Raw genomic sequence first — 23,047 nt, 5'->3', positions numbered from 1 at the left:
CCTGCACCTCCCTCCCTGCCCACACCCTGGAAAGCAGCTTCCTACCCTGAGGGGAGCAGGAATGTGGGCAGGGGACAGTGTCTGCCCCAGGCTTTTAGGACCATGAGTCAGGAGGTGACAGATGAATTGTTTGCAGAGTTGTTCCCTCTGTTTCAGTGTTGCTGACATTAATGTGCAGTGGCCTCTTGAGCAGAATGTGTTGGCCATCCTTTGATGCTGCAGGTGCTCTCCTCAGTGAGCTGCTGCATTGTCTTCCCCCTTCTTATACAAGAGCAGCACACCAAAGGGCAAAATGCCACAACTTAGACAGAGAGGTACCCAGCAGCCCTGTCCCAGCTTTTCAGATGCCCTGCTGTCCTCTGAACCCTTTTGCCATCCTCCTGTTGTAGCACCCTGGTATGGAGCAGCCCCAGGAACCAGCTGTAACCCCAGGAAGGAGGTGGCACAGAGAGCAGGGTGATCCTGCAGGTGTGTGGGATCATCCACCCGGTATCTTCCACCAGGTTTTGGTACAATTATTTGAGCTTTTCCGAAAATCATGTTGTATGTTGTTTATGACAGATAAGTAATATGCAAGGGTGGTTTAATGTGATGTGTAAGGATTGAGTGCAATGAGCAGGGCCTGATGGGGGATGTCCTTAATATCAGACTGTAAGAGAAGCCATCCTGGGACATCCAGGAATAAACACAGCATGTCTTCTCCTGCTAAAACCTGAGCTCCCTGTAAGAAAAGCTGGAGCTTTCCTGAGCTTGAGGCCCAATGAAGAATTTCTTGTTTAATACCAGGGTGGCCCTGTCCCTAGAATATTATCAAACTCTGTTTGGAATTGGTTTCTGGTTTCTCTGTGTCATGCTCTGATGATGAGTTATTGGATTCATTATGTGCAATGTGAAGAAGCACTGGTTCTTGTCCCAGTCCCAGCATCTGAAAACTTCTCTAGCTGCCCTGCTGCTGTGAAAAACAGCATTGTCCGCCACTCCAGTGGTTTCTGAGGTCTCTGAAGCATCTTCCTTAAATATTGTTTGTCTGCACCAAAATGGCTTCATTTTGGAAGCAGTCCATGCTGATGGTGGTCTGGAAAGTCTCTCAGTCTGTTTTACTGGTTGGAGGAGGGACTTGTAATAAATGGCAGGCAGCAGGATCCAGCAGAAGTGTGACAATGGGCTTTGCTTTAGTTCTGACTTCAGATACTTCCAATGACCAACACTAAACACCAGGCTCACATTTCAGAGAGCCACTGAGATTCAATGTTTGTCCCAGCAAAACCCTGAAAGCACTTGCTGAAGCCCCACTCTGTATCTCTCTGTGTCCAGCTCTGTATCTTCTTGATTTTTAACAAACATTAATTATTATTTCACTTCACTGGGCTGCAGGACCCAGGACACCAGCACACCTGGGCTGCAGAAACAAATGCCTCTGCAGGAGCCCCCGAGGCTGTGCTGGTCCCTGTGGGACAGTTGCCCACCTGGATGAGGTTTCCATCCCAGGGGGCTGCAGAGAACCCAGGGGATCCATCCCTGGGGCTCCCAGGGCCCTTGCACAGCTGGGAAGGAGAAGCTCAGCCCATGGTTATGGAGCTGCAGGGCCCATTGCCAGCAGCCCCACGTCCTGTGGGGTGCCAGCCATGGCAGAGGGTGCAGCAGCCTGGCAGCGTGCCCCCCGTGGGAAGGGGCTCTGGGTGCAGCAGAGGCAGCTCCTGGTGCTCGCTGCCCCCTGCCCTTGGCCTGAGCAGGGCCAGCAGGAGGGGAGAAGATGCCCAGGCAGGGGCAGAGGGAGATGAGAGGGGCAGGGTGCTGTGAGGGGCACAGCAGAGGAGCTGAGGGCGCAGGCAGCTGTGACTGCCAGAGTGCCAGAGGCTTGGAGTGGCCCTTGTGAGCACTGGGGCCCCCTGTGCTGCCCTGGGCCCAGCTGAGCACAGGAGCTGCAGGAGGGGCCATGGCTGGGGGAGCCCCATCCATCCCACTCTTCTACCAGCCCTGCAATTTCTATTCTAGGCTCCCCAGAGGTGAGGATTTGGCATTTCCCCATCCTTCTGCCTGTTGTCATCTGCTGCTCTGCTGCTGCCTCGTGTCCTGCAGGGCAGGGCCCAGGTGGGACAGCGTGGCCTGGCCAGAGCCTGCCCAGCATCAGGAGGAGCAGAAGCATCACAGCTGGAGTCCTGCTCCTCACACCCCCTGCAGTCACCCCCAGGGTATCTGTTCTCTCCCAAGAGCACTTCTGCCCTGCCCTGGCTCTCCTGTGATTCCCACTAGCCCAGGCAGAGCTGTAGCCAGTGCCCAGCTGTATTTGTGCATCCTTTTAGCCCTGTTCATCTATGGAGCTGTCTTGGTTTGGAAAGCCAGGTGTCTGCTAAGGAAGGCAGGAGCCTCCCCTGAAATGGAAAATGTAAACCCCCCCTCCAAATTGCTATGAATTTTAAATTAAGGGGCCTCTAAGCAAAAATTATGGGAGCAGGGAATAACAGTTCTTTACTAGGTAAGAAAATAAAAGGATAAAATAAACAATGCAGTAAACCAAAGCAACAGTGCCAGAGTCAGAACCCAGCCTGACACCCTGTGGGTCAGGCTGTTGGCAGCAGAACCATTGGAATTGTGGCTCAGCCCTCCTGCAGTGCCAGGGCTGGTTCTGCTGGAGCAGGGATCCTGGAGAAAGGTGCAGTCTCTGCCTCTGAAGATCCAGGGGCAGAGGCAGCTGCTGTTCCTCTGGGCAATCCAGTGCAGAAGCCAGTGCTGGTGTTCCAGAATCTCCAGATTATATCCAGGTAGGAATGCTTGGCTCCTCCCTCTGGGCTCACATCTCCCAATGGGATGCTGTAGTTCTTATCAGCCATGCAGGGACATTCAATAGCTGTTATCAGCAGATGTCTCCCTGGAGGGAGGAGTGATTGTGGAAGAGATAAGGAAAACTGCCCACTGACAAAAAACTACCATACAGATGGCAAATTTGCTTGGCAATCCAGGACAGGAGCCTTTCCCTCAGTTTCCCTGTGGAATTCTGCATTTCCCAACTGCTCTTCCACACCAACCTCTCTCCTCATATGTGGAAGTTGTTGGCAGAAATGCCAGGTGAGATGCTGTCAGTCCTTAATCATGGTCTTCATTTGGAAGGGAACCATTTATTAAGTGTGGCCTCTCTGCTGCCCTTTTGTACCAAACACATCTTCTCCCCTGCACTGAATGTCAAAATTTAACATTTTACTAAAGAAAAGCTTAAGTCATGGTAGCTGGTGTCTATTCTTTCTTCTCCATTCTTATGCTCTTTTACCCTGTATAGAAAAAAAAAAATTTGGCACAACTCATTTTTCACGAGCTACTACTGACAGTTCCTCATTTCCTTGCTCTTTCTTCTGTGTTCATACAAATAATTTACTGATAAGTCCCCATTTTCTTCCAGAAGTTGAAGAGTTTTGTGCCCTAAAGCTTTCCTTTTTTAAAGGATGTCTCTTTCCAATTTTCCTTCCACATCAGACTCTGAATCCTTGGCAGAAAGGCTGCAGTCACTGCAATGGGTCCGTGTTCTTTGGGCTGCCCCTCACCACTGAGGCCATGACACTGTCAGTAAACTATGATAGAACCCTAAGCACCATTTCCTTTTTCATGCCATCTCCAATCACTCTAAGGAGGTTTTTGAGTAACCTCAGGTATGTAAAACCTTCCTTTTTTAGGCACTTCCCCAGGCCCAGCTACCTTGCTGGGATGTGTCTGTGCCCCAGGGAGCATGTGTCAGTGATGTCCCAGCTCTGGAAGGAGCAAAGTTCAGGACAGAGGCATGTCCAGAGTCAGGAACAGCCTTTGCAAAGATGCTGAGATGATGGCAAGCAGTAAACTCAGATGTGTGGGGCTCCAGTGGGTCAGTGAGAGAGGGTTGTGTCTGACCAGGTCTGAAACAGCCCTTGGAGTGTGGTTCTCACTCTGCCTCCCTCCCTAGAGCAGTTCAGACACCCACCCCCGTGTCGCCGTCGAGGCGGTCACGACACAAAGCAGAGACCACAAGCAGTCTCAGATGGCAACTCTTTATTATTGAACATGGCTGACTTTTTATACACTTTCTAATTGTTTATGCTTCTACCTTAACTACTGACTACAATAAATTAACATAACACTACTGGTCAAAAGTTACAGTGACTCCAACGAACTTTCTAAAAATACTTTGTCCAGCTGCAAAGTTCTCTTACCTTTCTTCAATTCTCACTTCTCTTGGTCTCCTTGGTTGCAGCCTTGGAGAGAGCTCCTTATCAGCTTCTTCTTGCTTCTCAGCTTCTTCTCACTCCTTTAGCTAACAGACTGCTGTTAGCCCCTTCCACACCCTGGGTGCACTGTCCCCTTTGTCTCCTCCTTTCCCATCACCTGTGTAGGTGTCCCCATGTCCACTGCCCTCCTCCATGCCCTTCACTCACTTCCATCCCTGAGGGCTCCTCCTGGCTCCTGCCTGTCCAGCCCAACAGCCCCAGGCACCTGCTCTCTCTGCTCTCTCTGCTCTCTCTGCTCTCTCTGCAGCCTCTGGTTTGGCTTTTTCCCCAGCAGTTCCAGTTCCTGCTGCCGCTGTGCCAAGGCTGTGGGGTCCCTGAGCAAACATCTGTGAGCAGCTCCTCACCCTCTGTGCCTGCTGTGCCACAGTGGGGTAGGAAAGCTGCCCAGGGCTGGTTTCCATCCCCTCTGGAGGGAACCACTGAGGGAACACACATGGGCAAAGGCTGCCTGACTCCAGGATAAATCTGGGACAGCCCGGCTCAGAGCACTGGTGTCAGTCTGGGGTAACAGAGGCACATCTGCAGGGCAGAGGCCCCTTTGTGCAGCACCAAACTCACTCCTTGGCTCTTCTGCTGCACCTCCTGGGCCACACTGGGCTGCAGCTCACCTGCCAGCCACCTTTTAAGAGCCCTGGCTGGCCAAGTGGTGCTTTCCAGCTTTCCAGCAAGAGCCCAGAACAACTTGAGAAACAAGCAGCAACATCCTCCATTTCGTGTCAGGCTGTTGTTGTTGGGTTTTTAACAAAGTTTTCTTTTTTCTAATTATAGGATGTTGCAGAACAATCAGCTGAGCCGCATCCCTGCAGAGGCACTGAGAGATCTTCCAAATCTCCAATCTCTGTAAGTCATTAAAAATCAATGCTGCGAGCTGCACAGTCCCTTGGGGACCCCAGGCTTCCCAGCATTTGAGTCATTAGTTCCTTTGTCAAGGATGTTCTGTTCCTTCTTCCTTTTCTTCTCCAATTTATTCAAAGATTACTGTCACTTAGAGTGGAAGGGAGGGGAGGGCAGTTTTCAAGGAAGAAACACTGTCTTGGAAGAGGATGTTGAAATTACAGCTCCCCATGTGTGCATTGTGATGAAAAGGCCACCAGAGCCAATGCATATTTCAAGGAACATTGGAAAATATCCACCCAAAGAGTCTCTGTCCTCTGCACTGTGGACCACAGTGGGGAGAGGACCTGCCAGCGAGCACAGAGCACAGTCTGGGCTGTCAAAGTGCAAGTTGGGCTGTTTAACCCAAATGGAGGATAATTGTGGCAGGGTAGAACTGCTTTAAAGACTTTAACAATTCAGCCCTGGGAAGAAGCTGAGGCTGTGATTGTGCTTTTCCTGTACCCACAGCAGGTCTGGGCTCCTGTGTTCCCTAAAAATCACACCACTTTGGAATTCTGCTGTTTCCTGAGTATGGGCAGAGTTGAGACCAGACCCTGGGAGTGCCAGTGGATTTAGGGAAGGTGTGTTTGGTGCAGGGAGCACAGCTGAAGCTTGTCAGAGCATTCTGAGTTGGGCTGAACCACTGAAAATCTGACCTTATCCCTTAATCCTTAACTTCAGTCCTAGTCTTACAGCCCTTTTGTCCCAGAAATGTTAGCTGGGAGCAGTTTCTGGCAGTCTCCTGCTTGGAGCAGGACTATCCCAAATACTCAGAGGGGCAGCTGCAGCTCTGTCTCTCCAAGCACAGAGATCCCCTCTCACTGGTAGCCTGGGGCTGCTCTTCCTGGGGAAGAAACTTTTTCTCAAGTCCAACCTAAAACTCCTGGAAGGCAATTTGTGGCCATTACTCTTTGTTTGATCACTTGGAACCACCCTGAAGGACTTGGCTCCATCATCTTTGCTTGCAGGTCCCTGGCAGCTCTCCTCTCAGCCCCTTCCCTGCTCCTTCCACCTCTGCTCATGGGGAAATGCCCTGGGACCCTGGCTCAGCCACTGGCCCTCCACTGGATCTGTCTCATTCTCCTCATCCTCCTTACACTGGGCACCCCAAAACTGGGCACAGTTCTTCATGTGTGGCCCTCTCAGTACTCAGTAGGAGTTTCTGTAAATACGAATTTAAATATTAATTTGCAATGGGGGTGTTGGCTGTGCAGGATATGAATGTTCTTTCTGCCAGAAGAGATTTGAAACATTTGTTGTTGAAACATCATTGGCACATGGTTGTGGTTATTATTAAATTGTGTTGACATCACCACCAGTGCCAGAGTCAAGATCCCCACTCCAGGGATTTTGAGATCAGGTTGTTTTCCAAGTGACTTCTCTTTCAAGGGAAGCATGGCATGGAAGGTGTGCTGGTTCTTGGCTTCTTTTCTGCCTTTGTCAGGGTCAGGATTGAAAGAGCTCGAGATGATATTTCATGTTCAGACTCAGATGCTTATTTTTTCCTTATCCATGTTACAGTCTCATAAGCAGTGAGTTCTGCAGTATTTCAGTAACAAGCTACAAAAATGGCCCCGTATCTATCACTACAAGGTCTTTTAAGGAAGAAATATCCAATTAAGAAATGACGCCTAAATTATTTTCACTTTCAACACAATAACCAACCTCCCATGCCCTGCAATGTGGGTTTTTTAATCCAATTACACAAAACCACCCAAACCCATGGAGAAGATGAAGAAGGAGCAGCCTCTGCCCTAAAACCTCCATCTTGCTTTATCTATATTACTGTATTCCAAAACCTTAAACTCTTAAGTTTTATATGCTACCCTATGATATTACAGAGGCAATACCCTATGATATTACCTACCCTGTGATATCACACACCTCTACTCAAACTCCACACCCACAATCCCAGTTCCATCATTCCATTTTGGAAGCTTCTCCATGGCCTCAGGTCAATGCAGTGTTCTCCTGGGGGTCAGTGCCTGGCAGCACAGAAAGTCTGACATTCTCAGCATCCAGGGGGGGTTCCAGCAGCAGATCACAGCCCCAGGAACTGCCCCAGGAACACCCCTTGCCCCTCAGCCTGTCTCTCCTGTGCCCTGCCACTGTGTGAGAGCCAGTGCCACCAGAGCAGAGCCAGCCTTGGCTTCTGAAGGTTCAGCTGCTGCCACAGCTCTGGCCACCAGTCCTGGGGCATTCCCCACTGCTGGGGGGCAATCTGGGCTAGGGCTGGGTGCACATGCTCCATCTCCTCAGCCCCTGCCAAAATACCACAGGGCACCTGAGAAATGCAAACCACCCCAAGCAGACACTTGCAGCACTCTGGGGTTGTTTAAGGGGCAGGGTGGGAGGATCCCATGTGTGAATTAGCACAGAGGTACCTGCTCCTAGTGCATCTCGAGGCCACCTCACCCAGGGTGGTTTTCCCAGGTGTCTCCAAAGTTGGGTCAGGAGCTAGGGCCAGTGGGATCCAGTGCTCTTCCTGCAGAAACTGAACAGTAAAAGCAAATTTTTGGAAGAAATAAACTGCTTTAGACAACCTGAGGGAGACTAGGCTGGGAATAAAATCAGAGGGTGAGCATGTGGGCAGGTCTGGCTCGGACATGCCTCATGCCTGTCACAGCAGGACTCTTACAAGAGCTGCAGCCACAGTGACCAGAGGCTGCTGCAGCCAGCTGTGTCCTCCTTGCCCCAGAACAAGCTGTCCAAGCTGGTTGGTTCCCACCCAGGGTCCAAGGTGACTTAGCAGGGACCTCCTGCCTTCCCTGAGCAGCCCTGCTCCTGTGCACAAACCTGTCTGGGCTGTTCCTGCCCCCTCAGAGCTCCCTCAGCCCCTCACCCCTGCAGTGCACAACCACCATTGCCTGGCCCCTCTGCGCTCCTTTGCTCCTCCTCTTCTCATCATCCATTTTTAAGATACCTGACCTCATTTCCCTGTAACAGAGCCACATCTTCTGTGCCTTCCCCAGCTCTTCCTGAGGCTCAGGATCCTTTCCCAGCCTCTCATTATTTTTGAATCCCATCCCAGACTCAGATTGAGCACAGGAGGGACTGGGACTGTGATCTCCCACTCTTCCCTCTGCCTTAAAAAGACCCCAAACAGTTAGGCCTGACAGACCTGAGATCAGGATGGGAAAGGCACCAACACCTTCAGGCCTGCAGAGCTGCTCCATCCAATGCTCCCAGCTCTCCTAGCCAGGCCCACAGCACATTCACCAGGCACAGTGGGAGCAAGGGAGTTCAAAGGAAAACTCCTGCTGGGAAAATAAATTTTACATGGGAGAGGGTCTAAAGTGCCCCTCCATCCAAGTGAGCCTCCATACACATTCTCATGGCCACAGAGTGCCCAGGGCTTCTTTAGAATCAGAGCACAGAATTATTACTGTTGGAAAGGACCTCTGAGATCATCGAGTCCAACTGTGCCCATTCCCCACCTTGTCACCAGCCCAGAGCACTCAGTGCCACATGCAGACACTCCATGGACACCTCCAGGGATGGGCACTCCACCACCTCTCTGGGAAGCCCCTTCCAGTGCCTAAAAACCCTCTCAGTGAAGGAAATCTTCCTGATGTCCGACCTGAACCTCCTCTGGCACAGCCTGAGGCCATTTCCTCCTGTCCTGTCAGATTTACACAGGTGACTGATTAACACCCTTTTGGGAGGCCCTTTTGAGAACTGGCAGAGCATATAAAAATATAAAGAAATCTATAAAGTGTATTGGGAACAGCACAGTCCCCTGTAGCAGATCTTTTAGGCCCTTAAAGGTTATCTCATTCCAGCCTCCTGCCATGGGCCCTTTCCACGAGGCCACATTGCCCCAGGCCCTTTGTCAACCTGGCCTTGAACACTCCCAGGGACAGGGCAGCCACAGCTTCCCTGGGCAACCTGTGCCAGTAAGATGAAGAGCTCCAGGAGAAGATTTCTGTAACAAAAAGCAAGCAGCAAAGCATGAGTAACTTGTGTAGGTGTCACATCAGTGATCCCACCTCACCCATCCCGTTCTGTCTGTGCTTACAAGAGTTCAGGGTGAAGCCACAGGAGATCAGTCACATCCCCAGCTGTCACCTCTGCATGTGTGCCCCTGAGGCTGGCCCAACTCCTCAGCCAGCTGGGGGGCAGTCTCTTCTGGAAGCAAAAGTTTCAGAAGTGTGTGACCATGTTCACAGGGGTTCTTGGATTATGGAAGAGACGAGGATCTGACTCCATGTTTCAGAAGGCTTGATTTATTATTTTATACTATATATTACATTAAAACTATACTAAAAGAATAGAAGAAAAGGTTTCATCAGAAGGCCGGCTAAGAATAGAAAAAGAAGGAATGATAACAAAGCTTCTGTCTCAGACAGAGAGTCCGAGCTAGCTGACTGTGATTGGCCATTAATTAGAAACAACCACATGAGACCAATCCCAGATGCACCTGTTGCATTCCACAGCAGCAGATAACCATTGGTTACATTTTGTTCCTGAGGCCTCTCAGCTTCTCAGGAGGAAAAATCCTAAGGAAAGGATTTTCCATAAAAGATGTCTGCAACAGAAGTGTTCCATGCAATGGAGAACTCTTCCCTGTCTGGGATGGTTAAAGGAAGGCAAAAAGTGCTTCTCAGAGGGGTCCTGAGCACAGATCACCCCAGGCTGCCCTGAAACCTTCCCTGAGCACGAGGGGCAGGAGGGAGCTGTTCTCCAGGATGGGTGTTCCACAGGATGGTTATTCTCCAGGGGAGCAGGCACAGCCAGCTCTGCCCTGCATTAGCACCACACCAAACTCTCTTCTGCCTCGAGCCTGACTTCTTTGAAGTGTGGAGGGCATGTGCAGACAAAGGTGATGATTTGCACTTTCATATCATCACAGAATCAGCACAGTTGGAGGAGACCCTCAGGATCACCTAATCCAGCCACCAACCCAGCACCACCACATGGACCCCCACAGCCCATCCAGACACCCTTGAACACCTCCAGAGGCAATGACTCCACCACCTCCCTGGGCAACTTATCCCAGTGTCTGACCACTCTTTCAAAGAAAAAAGAATTTCTAATGTCTAATCTGAATGTCCCCTGGGGGAGCTTAGGGTCATTTCCTCTTGTCCTACCCCCTCTCCTTTCAGGCAGCTGTAGAGAGCAGCTTTCTCCTCCTCCCACAGGAGCTGCCCTGCAGAGACCCTTGGGCTGGTGAGGTGCCAAGAACCAGATCTGGTGACACAGCCCAATGTCTGAGGGGGAATACAGGGCTGAGATGCTCTGCTTGGTTTCTACTGCCAGGCTTCTCCAAATGTGGCTACTCACCTCAGACCAACAGACTCCATGCATTAGAGTGATTTTTCCCCCCTCTTTTTCAAATATCTGAGTCATTTTCCACAAGTTTATGAGACTCCTGTGTATCCATTGCCAGAAAATTTGCCAGCCTGGAACGCCTATAGGTCACCCACAGCAAGGTTTTCAGGAATTACCAGTCAGGCCATGTGAGCCCCAGTGTCTTTGTGCTGCTCAGAGACTCCTTTTTTCCATTCAGAAGGGGAAGTGGCTTTATGGCACATCATGACAGCCCATGAGTTACCAGACTTGTATGGCACTTGGTGAAATATTAACTCCCTGTTTGCATGTTGGCTGCACATCCTAAGCAAGCAGGACAGCTGGGAAGGGGGTGAAAATGGGAGCCAACAGGAGTGGGGTGGAACCAGGACCAGACAGAAAGGGATTGTGTGGTGGTTATTTTCTTGCTCTTTCAGGTGTTTACATTTGGTGTCCATGTTTGTCGTTCTGGGATTCAGGCAGGATTTGAAGGGAAAGTGCATCCCTCAGGGACAAACTGACCCAGCAGAGGAAAGGCAGACTTCTCAATGACCAGGTCTTTTCTCAGCATTACAACAGAAGCAGCAGAACCAAGTGGAGACTGAGAACAATTGTTTTCAGCTAAGTTCTATCAGAAAAACTTCCCAATCAGTTCAAGAGATGAGGTGACCAGAGAAATGGGACAGAAAGGGATGCTCTAGCCACTGTGGGACAGAGAGAGGCTGGCATTCACTGCCTGCTCAGCACAAAGGTAGATTTGAAATGCAGCAAAAGCCTGTGTCAGTGAACTCCAGTTGTCTCCAAATGTGGCAGCTTCTGGGCAGTTAGAGAGGATGAGACAGGACACATCACCCAAGCTTTGGAACTGAGCTGCAGGGTCCCTTTGTGGCACTGCTGCAGTCCAAGCCTGGCTCCCAGGCAGGAGGAATATCCAGACCTGCTCTGAGGCCCCTCTGTTTGCTGGCTGAGAGTGCTGGGCAGGGCAGGCAGCTCCTGCAGGCTCTGAGGAACCAGCTGGAAATCTGCAGAGGGTCTGGGAGTCCCTGACAGCAGGAGATCAGCTTAATGTACCTGCTCGAGGAGAGGGAGACCAGGCAGGAAGAAACTTCAATAAATGCTGTCACTCAGAGGGCAGAAGCAAAGCCATTCTTCATTTTTATCCAAAGGGGAACACTCTGACTCTCCCACCTCACTGAAACTTGCCTGAACCATTTTTTTCTGGCTTGCTCTCTCTCCAGTGAAGGATCTTGGGCTCCCAGGGAGCCAGTGTGCCTCATCTAGAGTTGCTAAAATTACTGTTCTGCCAGTGCTGGTCCCACAGCATGTCTTTTGTGGGGGACACCACCCCTGCCATGAAAAATTCTGCACACCTGAAGTCCACGGGTTGGCAGCTTTGAGAAAGCTCCTTACCCACAGACAGGTCCCCAGGTGCTGATGAAGGTTGAAGTAGGAGTGCCCAGAGCTGGGCCACAGTCAGAGCATGAATTCTCTGCTCCAGAGTCCTCAACCCCAGGAAAGCCTGGGGCCCTCTTGCACTGCACATGCACCCCCTGTGCCTCTCACCTCTGGCTTTGTGGCAGCCTGAACACAGGGCTCCAGCTTGCCCTCTGTACCAGGAGCAGGAGCTCTCTGCACCTGGGTCCTGCTCACATCTGGCTCTAAAACACATTCTGTCATACACATTTAGTTATAAATCTGTCTTGGTTTCTCACTCTGAAAGGAAATGAGCGTGTAAGAGCCACACAAAATTTTTTGTCTAAATGTAACACATTTATCTGTAAAACACAGATAAAAAAGGAGAAACACAGATGTCACAAAGACCATGCTTACACTGCTCTGCTTCTCTTCTTGCCTTCTGATGGGGACCTGTCTGCAGGTAAGGAGCTTTCTCAAAGCTGCCAACGCAAGGACTTCAGGTGTGCAGAATTTTTCATGGCAGGGGTGGTGTCCCCCACAAAAGACATGCTGTGGAACCAGCACTGGCAGAACACTAATTTTGAGTACTCTAGATGAGGCACACTGGCTCCCTGGGAGCCCAATTTACTGAAGATCCTTCACTGGACAGACAGCAAGCCAGAAAAAAATGGTTCATGGAAGTTTCAGTGAGATGGAAGAGTCAGAGTGCTCCCTTTGGATTCCTGCTCTTGGACACTCCAATTGCCCTGTGTGGTTCCCCCATATCCTTCCTAACCAAAGAAGATGCAGCTCTGAGTTCTGGCAAACGACATTTCAAACACAGTAAGAGGGCTTCCTCCTGCAAGCTCTCCCTGAGGTGCTGTGAATCCCAGCCAGCCAGGAGCAGGTTTCCATCCATCCCACATAACTCTGTGCCAAAAGGGCATGGATGGGTCTAGGATGTCATCATGCCATGTGCTGACCCAAAGCTTGGCTGCTCCAGGTTGGACCACTGGGTATCACTGACCATTGGTCATCAGGGACCTCCTGTGGTCAGCACCATCCCTCCTGAAAGGGTTTGGCTTTCCCCAGCAGTATCTATGGGTCATTCTGTCCATGGATGTCAGCCAGCTTGAGGGGCAAGTGTCACACCCACCCAGACAGCCCCATCCACATCAGACACCCCTGTGCTGACAGAAACCCCTCACCAGGTCCTGCAAAGCTGCAGCCATGCCCGGACCAGAACCAGACCAGTCAGCTACAGGATGGGGAGACATCACTGTCTGAGCTGTCAGGAAGGACACATTGGCAGCTTTCTCTAGATGAATACAAAGGGATTTGGAATTTTATTCCAAAGAATTTGGATTTTAAAAGAAAAGTCCAAGCTCTGGAGACTGAGCCTCCTACCAAGCATGAGGGAGCTGCTTCCCAGCAGGTTTGATTTATCTGGGAAGCATGTTGGGAAGGCCAGTGGGGAGGATTAGAAAGAACACGCACACCTGATGGCAATGCTCTGAGCCCTGCAAGGGCTGCCAAGGCCTTACATAATGCTCAGATGCAGTTGTGCTCCCCTGGCAGAGTGTCTGGCTGCCAGTGGTTTGTAGGTGCAGTAACAACATACCATGTGCATGCTGGAAGAGTCGTGTGTCAGTCTAATTAACGACTTTGTGGTTTGTGAGCACTTACCTAAAGCAGATGGGCACTGTGTCTGTTCCTCTGCCAGGCAGAAAGAGTCCAAGGTATTTCAAAGTGAGCAGGTGCTATAAATTATAATTACCAAGCTTGTCGAGGTAGAGAAAGCAGAGAGAAAAGAAACCTGGTGGATTAAGAGATCAAGATAAACTCCTGTTTTTTTCTTTTTCAAATGCCTATGGAAAGCTTTTTTGAGAGTTTCTTGCAGATCAGCATTTTGGGAAGGTGTTTAGCATGTGTCTGGCTCTTCAGGGTGAGTGTTGTCTGATCAGCCTGGCGGGAGTAGGGAGGATTTACTGCCAGGCAGAAGAGTTAAAGCCTCAAGATCCTGCACCACGAGAGTGAGCTCCCCTTACCTCCCTTCCACACTGCACTTTGGGTTTTCTCTCCCTGGCAAGATGCTCCATTCTGCTGGCAAATCCTTGGGTGCAGGCCTTGTGGTTCATTCCCTAGCTCTGTATCCCACAAGGATTGACTCTCTTGCTGTTGGGCTTGATGGCATCCAGGAAAACAACCTGTGACTGTGTCTCCATCTTCTTCTGTCTCTTGGCAACTCCTCCTGTGTGCAGAAAAGGAACTGCTCCCCCCTGCCTGCATGTGCCAGTCCTCTACAGCCAGCCACACTCTGCTGCCTTGTGGCTAAGGCAGCAGGGCAGAGGCAGCCACTGCCACAACCAGCGTGCAGCAGCCCCATTCCCTGTGATCCTGGCCTTGCTTTCATTTTATTTCCCCTTTCTCCATCACACTCTTGCCTCCCTCTGGAGTATTTGCAGAATTCTCCTGCCACTGTGCCACAAACCTGCTGTTCCCAGCTGAAATCAGCCAGGGGCTCCCTGAGGAGCACTCTGGTCCCATCAGCACCATCCCCTCCAAGGGCACGTTCTTGTTTGTGACCCTTGTGTGACAGCAGGGCTGTGCTCTGCTCATGCAGCCTTCACAAGCTGAGGGGGTGCAGTCTGGAGGAGAAACTGTGCTACAGACATTCTTAAAAACACTGAAATCATCTTCCTGCTTGCTAAAGCTGTAACTTCCCATTATATTCTGATTTCAATCCAGCTGTACTTGACCCATAATCAATAAGTGCTAAATCAGCCTGACATGTAACTCCCTGTACACAGTTTAATTGTACCTCTAACTAAAACAATCCACTTCCTCCATCCCATTAGTTTGCCACCATTTGGACTCCTGTGGAAATGCAATAAAGGCTGCTTCCTCCCCTGTCCCTTAAGGCAGATAATTATTTTCATACATATGGCCAGAGATTAAAATGCAAAAAATGACTTATAGCAATTTGAAAACATGTGGACTTTGATGTAGACAAAGGAGGAAGGCTCTTCCCACCAGATCAGATTCTCACAAGCATATAAATTCTTATGACAGAAGGAAGAAAAAAATTCCTTTGGAATCAACATGGCCTGAAGAGCTCAGTCTGTTCATTCTTCATTTCACTTCTTTGATGTGTTTGAGATTTGACAGTTTGCTGTTCACAGCAATATTCTTCTCCATAAATCACAGGTGATGCTGTGAGGTTTGGGGAAGGTGTTGTTTCCGTGGGTTGTTTAGGGGACAAACTGACACCTATAAGGTCAGTACAGCACAGCAGTGACGAACACCCTGCTGGCACAGGAGCTGTCGTGTGGTGAGCCCACCTCAGCTCTGATTTACTGGCTTCAGAGTCTTTCTGGAGCACAAAAGGAGGCCAGGGAAGAGCAGTGAGGTTGCTCTCATGGAGTGTATGAAGATGGGCTGAAGCAAAGTGACTGCAAATGTTTCCCTGGTGATTGCAGCTGCTGCTGAGCACACAGGACCTTGGATTTCCCCTCTTATGGACTCCTCTGCAGCAAAAAGCATTCCTGCAGCAGGAAAAGGAGCCCAGGGTGTCCTTCCACTTGTGAGGGCACAGGCTGCTCAAAACCTTCCCATCCCAGCTCTGAAATCCCCTTTTCCCTGAGGCCCCTCTTCCAGCTCTGGACAGCAGCACAACTGAGTCAGGGAGCTCTGTCCCCACCCCTGTTTTCACAAGCCTGATCTCCATTTTGGCACTTCAGGCTTTAATCATATTTCTCCAAAGGAGGCAGTCTGTGAAGGTCCAAGAGCAGACATTTACCACATGGAAGTGAACACTGCAGGCAGATGTGCCACACGTCTGGATGCACTGAAGTTCATTTTCAGGCACTGATGTAGCCGTGGTGTGGTGAGTCTTTGCTGAAGTTTGGTTGCTGCTAGTGCTCCTTGAAGCTGTATGGAAGCAGGAGCCTCTCTGGCTGCACTGCCATGATCCCACCTCCCAGGTATAGCTTGCACAGCCTGGGAGTAACCTGGAAATGGCACAGTGGCCCCTGTGGCTTGTGCAGTTGGGCCAGTGCACAGACAGGGAAGAGATGATACAATTTTGTTTCAGGTGGGCTGATGTCCCTGGAAGGGACTGATGTCCTCTCCTGAGGCCACTTCTCATGATTTGGTCCATCAATGATAAAGCAAATTCAGAAGAATTACTGCTTTTTGGCACAGACTTTGAACAAATAACATTTTTCTGGTTCTGTGTACCTCGGGCTGTTCTCCAGCCTGCCATGCCCTGGCTATTCCCTCCACCCAGTCTGAGCTGCCACTGGAGATCTGTGTTTGTCACCAGGACTGGCAACAATGGCTCAGCAAGATCAGACCAGGTTTGAGGAGAAAAAGGTGCATTAGAATACAAATGCAGTTCAACATTCTGATTTTGGACTCGTCCCTCTGTTCATTTCGGCCTGACCCAAATCCCAGGTCTGGATTCAGGAGTATCCCTGACTGGGAAACAAAGTGCATGGCTGGACCTTCTTTCCTGTTCCAGCAGCTTTCTTTGCCATTCAGCTCATCTCCCCACGCTGTTCAGAGTGTGCTCCCCAGTACCTCTGAAAATTATTTTTACTGCAATGACAAGCAGCAATGTATTTTCAAAAGCCAGAGTTGGTAAATGCACTTGGCAGAACATGCATCACTCTCTTTTATTAGGGCAATACCTGTATCTTGGTCACTGTGCTCTTGCTAGGACCCAAGAAGCAGCTCCCTGCAGCCCACAGATGGCAGTGGGGGGATCAGCCACTGGGGTGTTTGGCACAGCTACAAAGAACCCTGGGCCAGCTTTGTAGCTGGGATGTTGAGTGCCTGGGACCAGGGCATTGGTGTCTTTGTGCCTCTGCTGTGACTGGGGTGCTGGATCCTTCCCTCATGGTGAAGGATCCTAAAATACTGCCAGGAAGGAGATCAAATTCTTCTGAGTCACCAGCATGGCCTCACTACACAACCTCCCTTCACTTTGGATAAGTTTCTGCTGTGCCCACGTCTCCCTCAGGCAAACCAGGTGGATTTGTCTCCCCTGACCGTGGCTGTCTAGATATTACCTCACCCCAGGAGCAGTGGAAAATGATCAGCATCTGCAGAGGGTGAATCATCTCTGTTATCTCAGAGCCCTCTCTGGGGAATGAATCACTCTCTGGAGGAATCTGGTTTTCTCTTCTGGCTATAGAAAGACCCTATAACTGGTTTTTTATTCACTGTGTGAATAAGGCTGGGTGAGATGTGATTTTCCTACACTTGGAAGGCAAAAGAAAAATGTCCCTGTCCCCACCCCTCACTTTTATCCAGCAAAATCAGCCCCCAAGCTGGCACACCCCATCAGAGCACGGGTACCAAAGCAGGGCTGAGCACCTCTGCTCCCCACAGCCCCCTGCACATGGCCCAGCCACATCTGTGTAGCCCTCAGGGAAATCTATCAGAGGAGATCATCTTGCCCAAAAATCCTAAAATACAAATGCAAGGAGCAGCTTACCCTCTAACCAGGGAGGAATTTATCTACACTCCAGAGCTGGAGGGATTTGAATTTGCAACTGCTGTTCTCAGAGCAAGTCAGAAAGGAGGCATGGCTGGTGCAACATCACAGACATGGATTTTTTCCTGGCAGTAGGAGGGACTCAGCTGGTCAGATTTGAGATTTTTCTGCCTAGCAGTAAAAAACCATGAAATGCAATGTGGTTATCCCAGTACAATGGTCTCAATGGCATTTTTAAGAGGAAGATTTAATGACCACACACAAGCTGTTGAATGTATCATCCTCAAGGAGCAGCTCACTTTAGCAGTGCCACAACAAATCTTGCTGCATTTGTTTTTCATTCATTACTTGCTGTTTTTCAGCAATGAGTTGCTGTTAAGTTTATGTTAAGGCAATATCCATGTATCTCATGCTTGTAAGTGTCAATGCTGTGAAGGATCCCAGGATTCCTCTCCCAGGAAGACAAGAGTGTTGTGTGGTTTACCAGGCTAACAGCTAAAAGTTTAGCAAACTTCAGTCAAGAACTGGAAAATAATACAGAAAAAAGCTGATCTGCATGAATTGGTATCTCCTCCAAGGATGGTGTGTGGAGATACAAGACAGAGAAACTGCCCCAGCTGCATCAGCTGCCTCATCTGTGCTCATGGTGTGTAAAAAGCAGCAGCTTCCTTTCTTTTGAAATCCTCTCCTGGAACGTGCAGTGAGCAGATCATTCAGGTCCCAATGACCTTGAGTGGGGCCAGCATGTCCATGATATCAGCTTCTCTCTGAGACTTCACTTTCCAGTTTCCCCATCCACTGAGCTGGTGGTTGGCAGCACTTGGAAGGGGGTGATGGTGATGGGGATGGTGATGGTGATGGTGATGGTGATGGGGATGGGGATGGGGATGAGGATAGGGATGGGGATGGTGATGGTGATGATGGTGATGGTGCTGGTGAGGGACTCCCTTGCCACGCCCCAGCACCTCCAGAATTCCCACTTGTGCTGCCAATGAAGAGGTGCCAGCACAGGGAGGTGTTTGGAGCTGTGTTTGTCCAGCAGCTTGGAAGTGGCTATTCCTGCCTGGCTGTGCCCACCAGGCACTGCAGTCACCTCCAAACTTCTCTCTAGTGACTGTGGCAATGCAGCAGGGCCCCTGGTGCTCACATATCTCCCCAGATTGTTTCCCCCTTTCTCTGCCCACACTGCAATGACTCCAGAACCCACCTGTCAATAAGCAGAGGTCCCTCAGAAGAGACTCTGACACACACTGAAACTTGGCTCCACCTTCACACCCTCCTGAAACACACTGTCACTTCCCATCTCAGGCTGGAAGAGCTTTCAGGAAGTGCCTTGGCAGCCCCCAGTGTGTGTCCTGGGCACATTGTGAGCACTGAAGAAATAACAATCACAGCTCTCATCCACCCTCCTGCCTCATAAAGTTATAAAGAACGTTCCAATGTGTTTCCATTAACCTTTGTCGTGGCATAACCCATAAATTTCATGAACCTGAGCCCACTCACCCACCTGAGCACCCAGGCCATGCTGAGTGTCCCTGGTGATGGCTCAATGGAAATGAGAGACAACAATTGCTCCACACAAGAGACATGTCAGTGCCAAAGGAAGATGGGTCCCAGGTGTTCAGGCATTGGTGTGTAAGCTCACATGTGTGTAAGGAGCTGTGGTTCATCCACTCCTGATCTTCAGGCAAACTGGAGACAGGAATAAGCAAGGAATGGACATATAAACTGGCAACATCTGTCATAGAATCATGGAATCCTGGAATGGTTTGTGTATAAAGAAACCTTAAAGCTCAACTTGTTCCACCCCCTGCCATGGGCAGAGACACCTTCCACTACCCCAGGTTGCTCCAAGTCCTGTCCAGCCTGGCCTTGGACATTCCAGGGATGGAGCAGCCACAGCTTCTCTGGGCACCCTGTGCCAGGACCTCACCACCCTCACAGCCAAAATTTCCTTCCCAAAATCCCATCCATCCCTGCCCTCTGGCAGTGGAAGCCGTTCCCCCTTGTCCTGTCCCTCCAGGCCCTTGTCCCCAGTTCCTCTCCAGCTCTCCTGGAGCCCCTTTAGGCCCTGGTAGGGGCTCTGAGCTCTCCCTGGAGCTTTCTTTTCTCCAGGTGAGCACCCCCAGCTCTCCCAGCCTGGTTCCAGAGCCGAGGGGCTCCAGGCCTTGGACCATCTCCATGGGCTCCTCTGGACCCACACGAGCAGACCCGTGCATTTCTTTGCTGAGGGCCCCAGGGCTGGGCCCAGCACCAAGCGTGCCCAGATCTGTTGAGAGCCCTCTCCCCAGAGCTCAGCACGTCCCGTTCCTTCTGTCCCAAGGGCTGCTCTCCCTCCTCTTTCCAGCTGCCCTGTGCCTGACAAACACCACAGTTCCCATGCAGGCCCTGCTGCTGGGAGAGCTCTGAGCCACTCTGCTCAGCCTCCAGCTGCCTCCTGAGCCTCCTCCATTTCCCTGTGCCTGGCACCATGGCCAAGGGGGCAGTGCCAGGGCCCAGGGAGAGGCTGGTCGGGGAGCTGGCACAGCTGCCCAGCTTTCAGCAGTTTCTGTAGCTGCACAGAGATTTTGGCAATCCTTCTTGCACCGTTCTGACCTGAGGGGTTTTGGAGGTGTTTGCAACCGGGGATAACAATGCCCTCTTGTCTACACCAAAGACACTTTGTGTGGAGTCTAGGTATTGCTCTGATTTCATTTCCTGAGCATCCCTGGTGGGGAGCTTCCCACAGAAACATGCCCCATTGAGTCAGGAGGGAAGACTCACTGCAATCCAAACAGAGCCCTGCAAACTTTCTCACCGGGTCCTGTTCCACAGCCAACTGCAAACATGTTTGTGTCTTGAACCTCCATTCACTGCCTGGATGGTTTTCACAAGTTTCCAGCTGGAAATGGAGCCAGGCACCACTTGTGAGTCTTGCTGGAGGGCTGAGAGCCTTTCTGTGGCACGGCAGGGATGCCAGGTGGAGGAGCTGGCCTAGAAGGCAATAATGTGTCATTCACAGAATCATAGAATGCTTTGGGTTGAAAGTGACCTTTAAAGGTCATCTAGTGCAATCCCCTGCAATGAGCAGGGACATCTTCAACTACACCAGGCTGCTCAGAGCCCCATCCAGCCCTGAATGCTTCCAGGGAAGGGACACTTCTCTGAGCAGCCTGGGTTAGTGTTTCACCATCTTACTGTAAAAAAATTTCTTCTTTATATCTAGTCTGAATCTCCCTTCTTTTGGTTTAAAACCATCACCCCTTGTCCTATTGCTACAGCCCCTTCTAAAAAGTCTGTCCCCATCTTGCTCATAGGCCCCCTTTAGGCACGAGAAGGAGCTCTGAGGTTTCTCCTCAAGAGAAGAAGAGCCTCCTCTCCTCTCCTCTCCTCTCCTCTCCTCTCCTCTCCTCTCCTCTCCTCTCCTCTCCTCTCCTCTCCTCTCCTCTCCTCTCCTCTCCTCTCCTCTCCTCTCCTCTCCTCTCCTCTCCTCTCCTCTCCTCTCCTCTCCTCTCCTCTCCTCTCCTCTCCTCTCCTCTCCTCTCCTCTCCTCTCCTCTCCTCTCCTCTCCTCTCTCCTCACAGCCACAGCTCCCTCAGCCTGTTTCCAGAACAGGAGGGCTCCAGCCCTCAGCATGGCCTCATCTGGGACCACTCCAAAGCTCCATTTCCCCACTGAATCTACAATTCTTTGTGGCAGCAAAGACACAAGAGGCAGGCAGAAATTTAACCCAGTTTCCCCTTCCCAGGTGAGTACTGCAGTCCCTGTTTGCCTTCGTCCTCTCCCAGCTGGTATCAGTTGATAGAAGAACCCTGTTCCTCCCTGGGTTCCTTGGGCAGGCTCAGGGACCCAGAGCTGCTGCCTGTGTGTGCCAGGCCCCGGAAGGGCTGAGCAGGCACAAGGAGCAGCATAAGGAGCTGGCAGTGTGGCACTGGGGACAGAGTGGGCTCAGGCTGGGTGACCCCGGAGCTGGCAGTGTGGCAGGGGGTGAAATAAACACAGGCAGGAGACTTTTCTCCTTTTTTATGCCTTTATTAAAAGTGATCAATTTGGGTGAGGAGAACCCACAGGTCTGCGCTCACGCTGCCACCGCTGCTCCCAGGAGTGACTTGGAGAAGGAGGAAAAGTGCAGCTTTGTCCACTGGTCTGTGAGCACAGCTGGGGCTCCATCCTCATGAGAGCATCAGGAGATGCAGGTGATTTTGTGGTTTAATATCTGATGTCCTCTGTGTAGCCAACATCTTTAGTGTAGGGTGAGGGCTAAAAAGGCCTTGGCAGGTACTGATTTTGTTCCTCACGTCTAGTCATCACTTTCGTCAATTTTGTGTTGGCTCATTGTTTTAGGGGTTTTTGGCTGGGTTTGGTGAGGGGTTCCCTCCTGCTGCATGCTGGATCCAAGGTCATTTGCATGTTGACTTGATGTCCCTTCCCCTTCACCGTCTGGGTGCCATTCTCCAGGAAGCAGCAGGGTGCCACTCGACAAAAAGGGGGAAATCTTAACCATCAAGGACAGGTAGCTAACGAAAACGACAGGTGATTACAACAACAAAGAGTTAGAACTCTACCCTGGCAGCAACTGGCCCAACCTGTTAACTCTGCAACCTTTAAAAAAAAAATGGGCAGCTGTTCTACTCATAACAGTGGAGACAGAGTGGGCTCGGGCAGGGTGACCCCAGAGCCCTCCCTGGCCATGCCCTCAGCTCCTGGGGCTCCCCAGGCAGCTCCTGACTCAGGCTGGGAGCTCTGCCTGAGAAAGGAGCTGAGCTCTTGGCCCCAGTCATGAGTAAGTTATCGGAGAAGTGGAGCTGAATGACATCATCTCCTTCTTATGTTACTACAAGGAACTTAGATCCTATTATGGGAGAGGAGGTAACTCAATCGAGCCTTTCAAGATAAACTCAGACAGGAAGAGAGACACAATTGCCTGGAGGCACCAATTAGACATTTCTGGTGAGCTCAGCTCTGTTCAGCTGACACACGTGTGCTCTGGGGCCAGGGAGACAGGAGCTCCTCTCTGGTGTCCCTGGGGTGGGGTGGCAGGGGTGGCAGCCAGTGCTTCCTCACCGTGCTGCTGGCTCAGCCCTCACACCTTCAATGGGCACAGCTCTCCCTCCAGAATGTCCTTTCTTTGTGTCCTGCGGTCTGCTGTGCACAGGGAACCACAGAGGAGCTCCCTGGTCTGGAGAGAGCACAGCCCAGCCCTACACCACTCAGTGCTGTGTATGACCTTCAGTGGCAAGTCTCCTCCAGCTTTATCAGGGAGATAACTGCCCAATGTGTTGCAAAAAATACTGTGAGGATGGGCTGGAGTTTGAGGTGCCAGTGCCCTGTGGTGACTGGGCTGTGGGGAACATCCCAGACTGCTGCAGGCCAGTTTCTGCACATCAGTGGCCTAAGACATGCAGACAGACAGCTCTCACTGGCTCTGATGTGTGTGAGGAAGGAAAAAACAGCAGCAAAATCTGGGACGTGTCCTGGCAGCATGGTATTGAGCATTTCTGTTGGTTTCCAGGCTGCAGCTCCCCTTGTAAATGCTTCACAGCCAGAAGGAAATGGTAAGAGATGGGTAAATTTGCTTCTGCCAGTCATAGGCTGAGGCATTTGCACCACATCTGTTAGGGAACAGAGAGGCTGGTTCTGGTTATCCCCTGGTTATTCTGCCAGTTATGTTACCAACAGCTCAGAAACACACTTGTACATCCTCCGAAACGCTCTGGAAGCATTTCTTGGGAAAAGACAGTTCTCAGAAACTGCTGGG

The 23,047-nt window shown here is 50.8% G+C and overlaps 1 protein-coding gene across 1 annotated transcript in view; it reads left to right on the top strand.

Annotated features, from left to right (window-relative positions):
- LGR6 (leucine rich repeat containing G protein-coupled receptor 6) overlaps positions 1-23,047 on the top strand; it is a 172,321-nt gene that overhangs the window by 85,215 nt on the left and 64,059 nt on the right. The window contains exon 4 of the mRNA XM_036398590.1: positions 5,019-5,090. Coding sequence (XP_036254483.1) covers positions 5,019-5,090 — 72 coding nt within the window. The remainder of the gene's footprint in view (positions 1-5,018; positions 5,091-23,047) is intronic.

The sequence above is a fragment of the Molothrus ater genome, chromosome 25 (assembly GCF_012460135.2).
Source record: "Molothrus ater isolate BHLD 08-10-18 breed brown headed cowbird chromosome 25, BPBGC_Mater_1.1, whole genome shotgun sequence".
Taxonomy (NCBI): Eukaryota; Metazoa; Chordata; class Aves; order Passeriformes; family Icteridae; genus Molothrus; species Molothrus ater.
The sequence above is the reverse complement of the archived record's forward strand: the minus strand, read 5'-3'. Positions and strand labels throughout refer to the sequence as shown.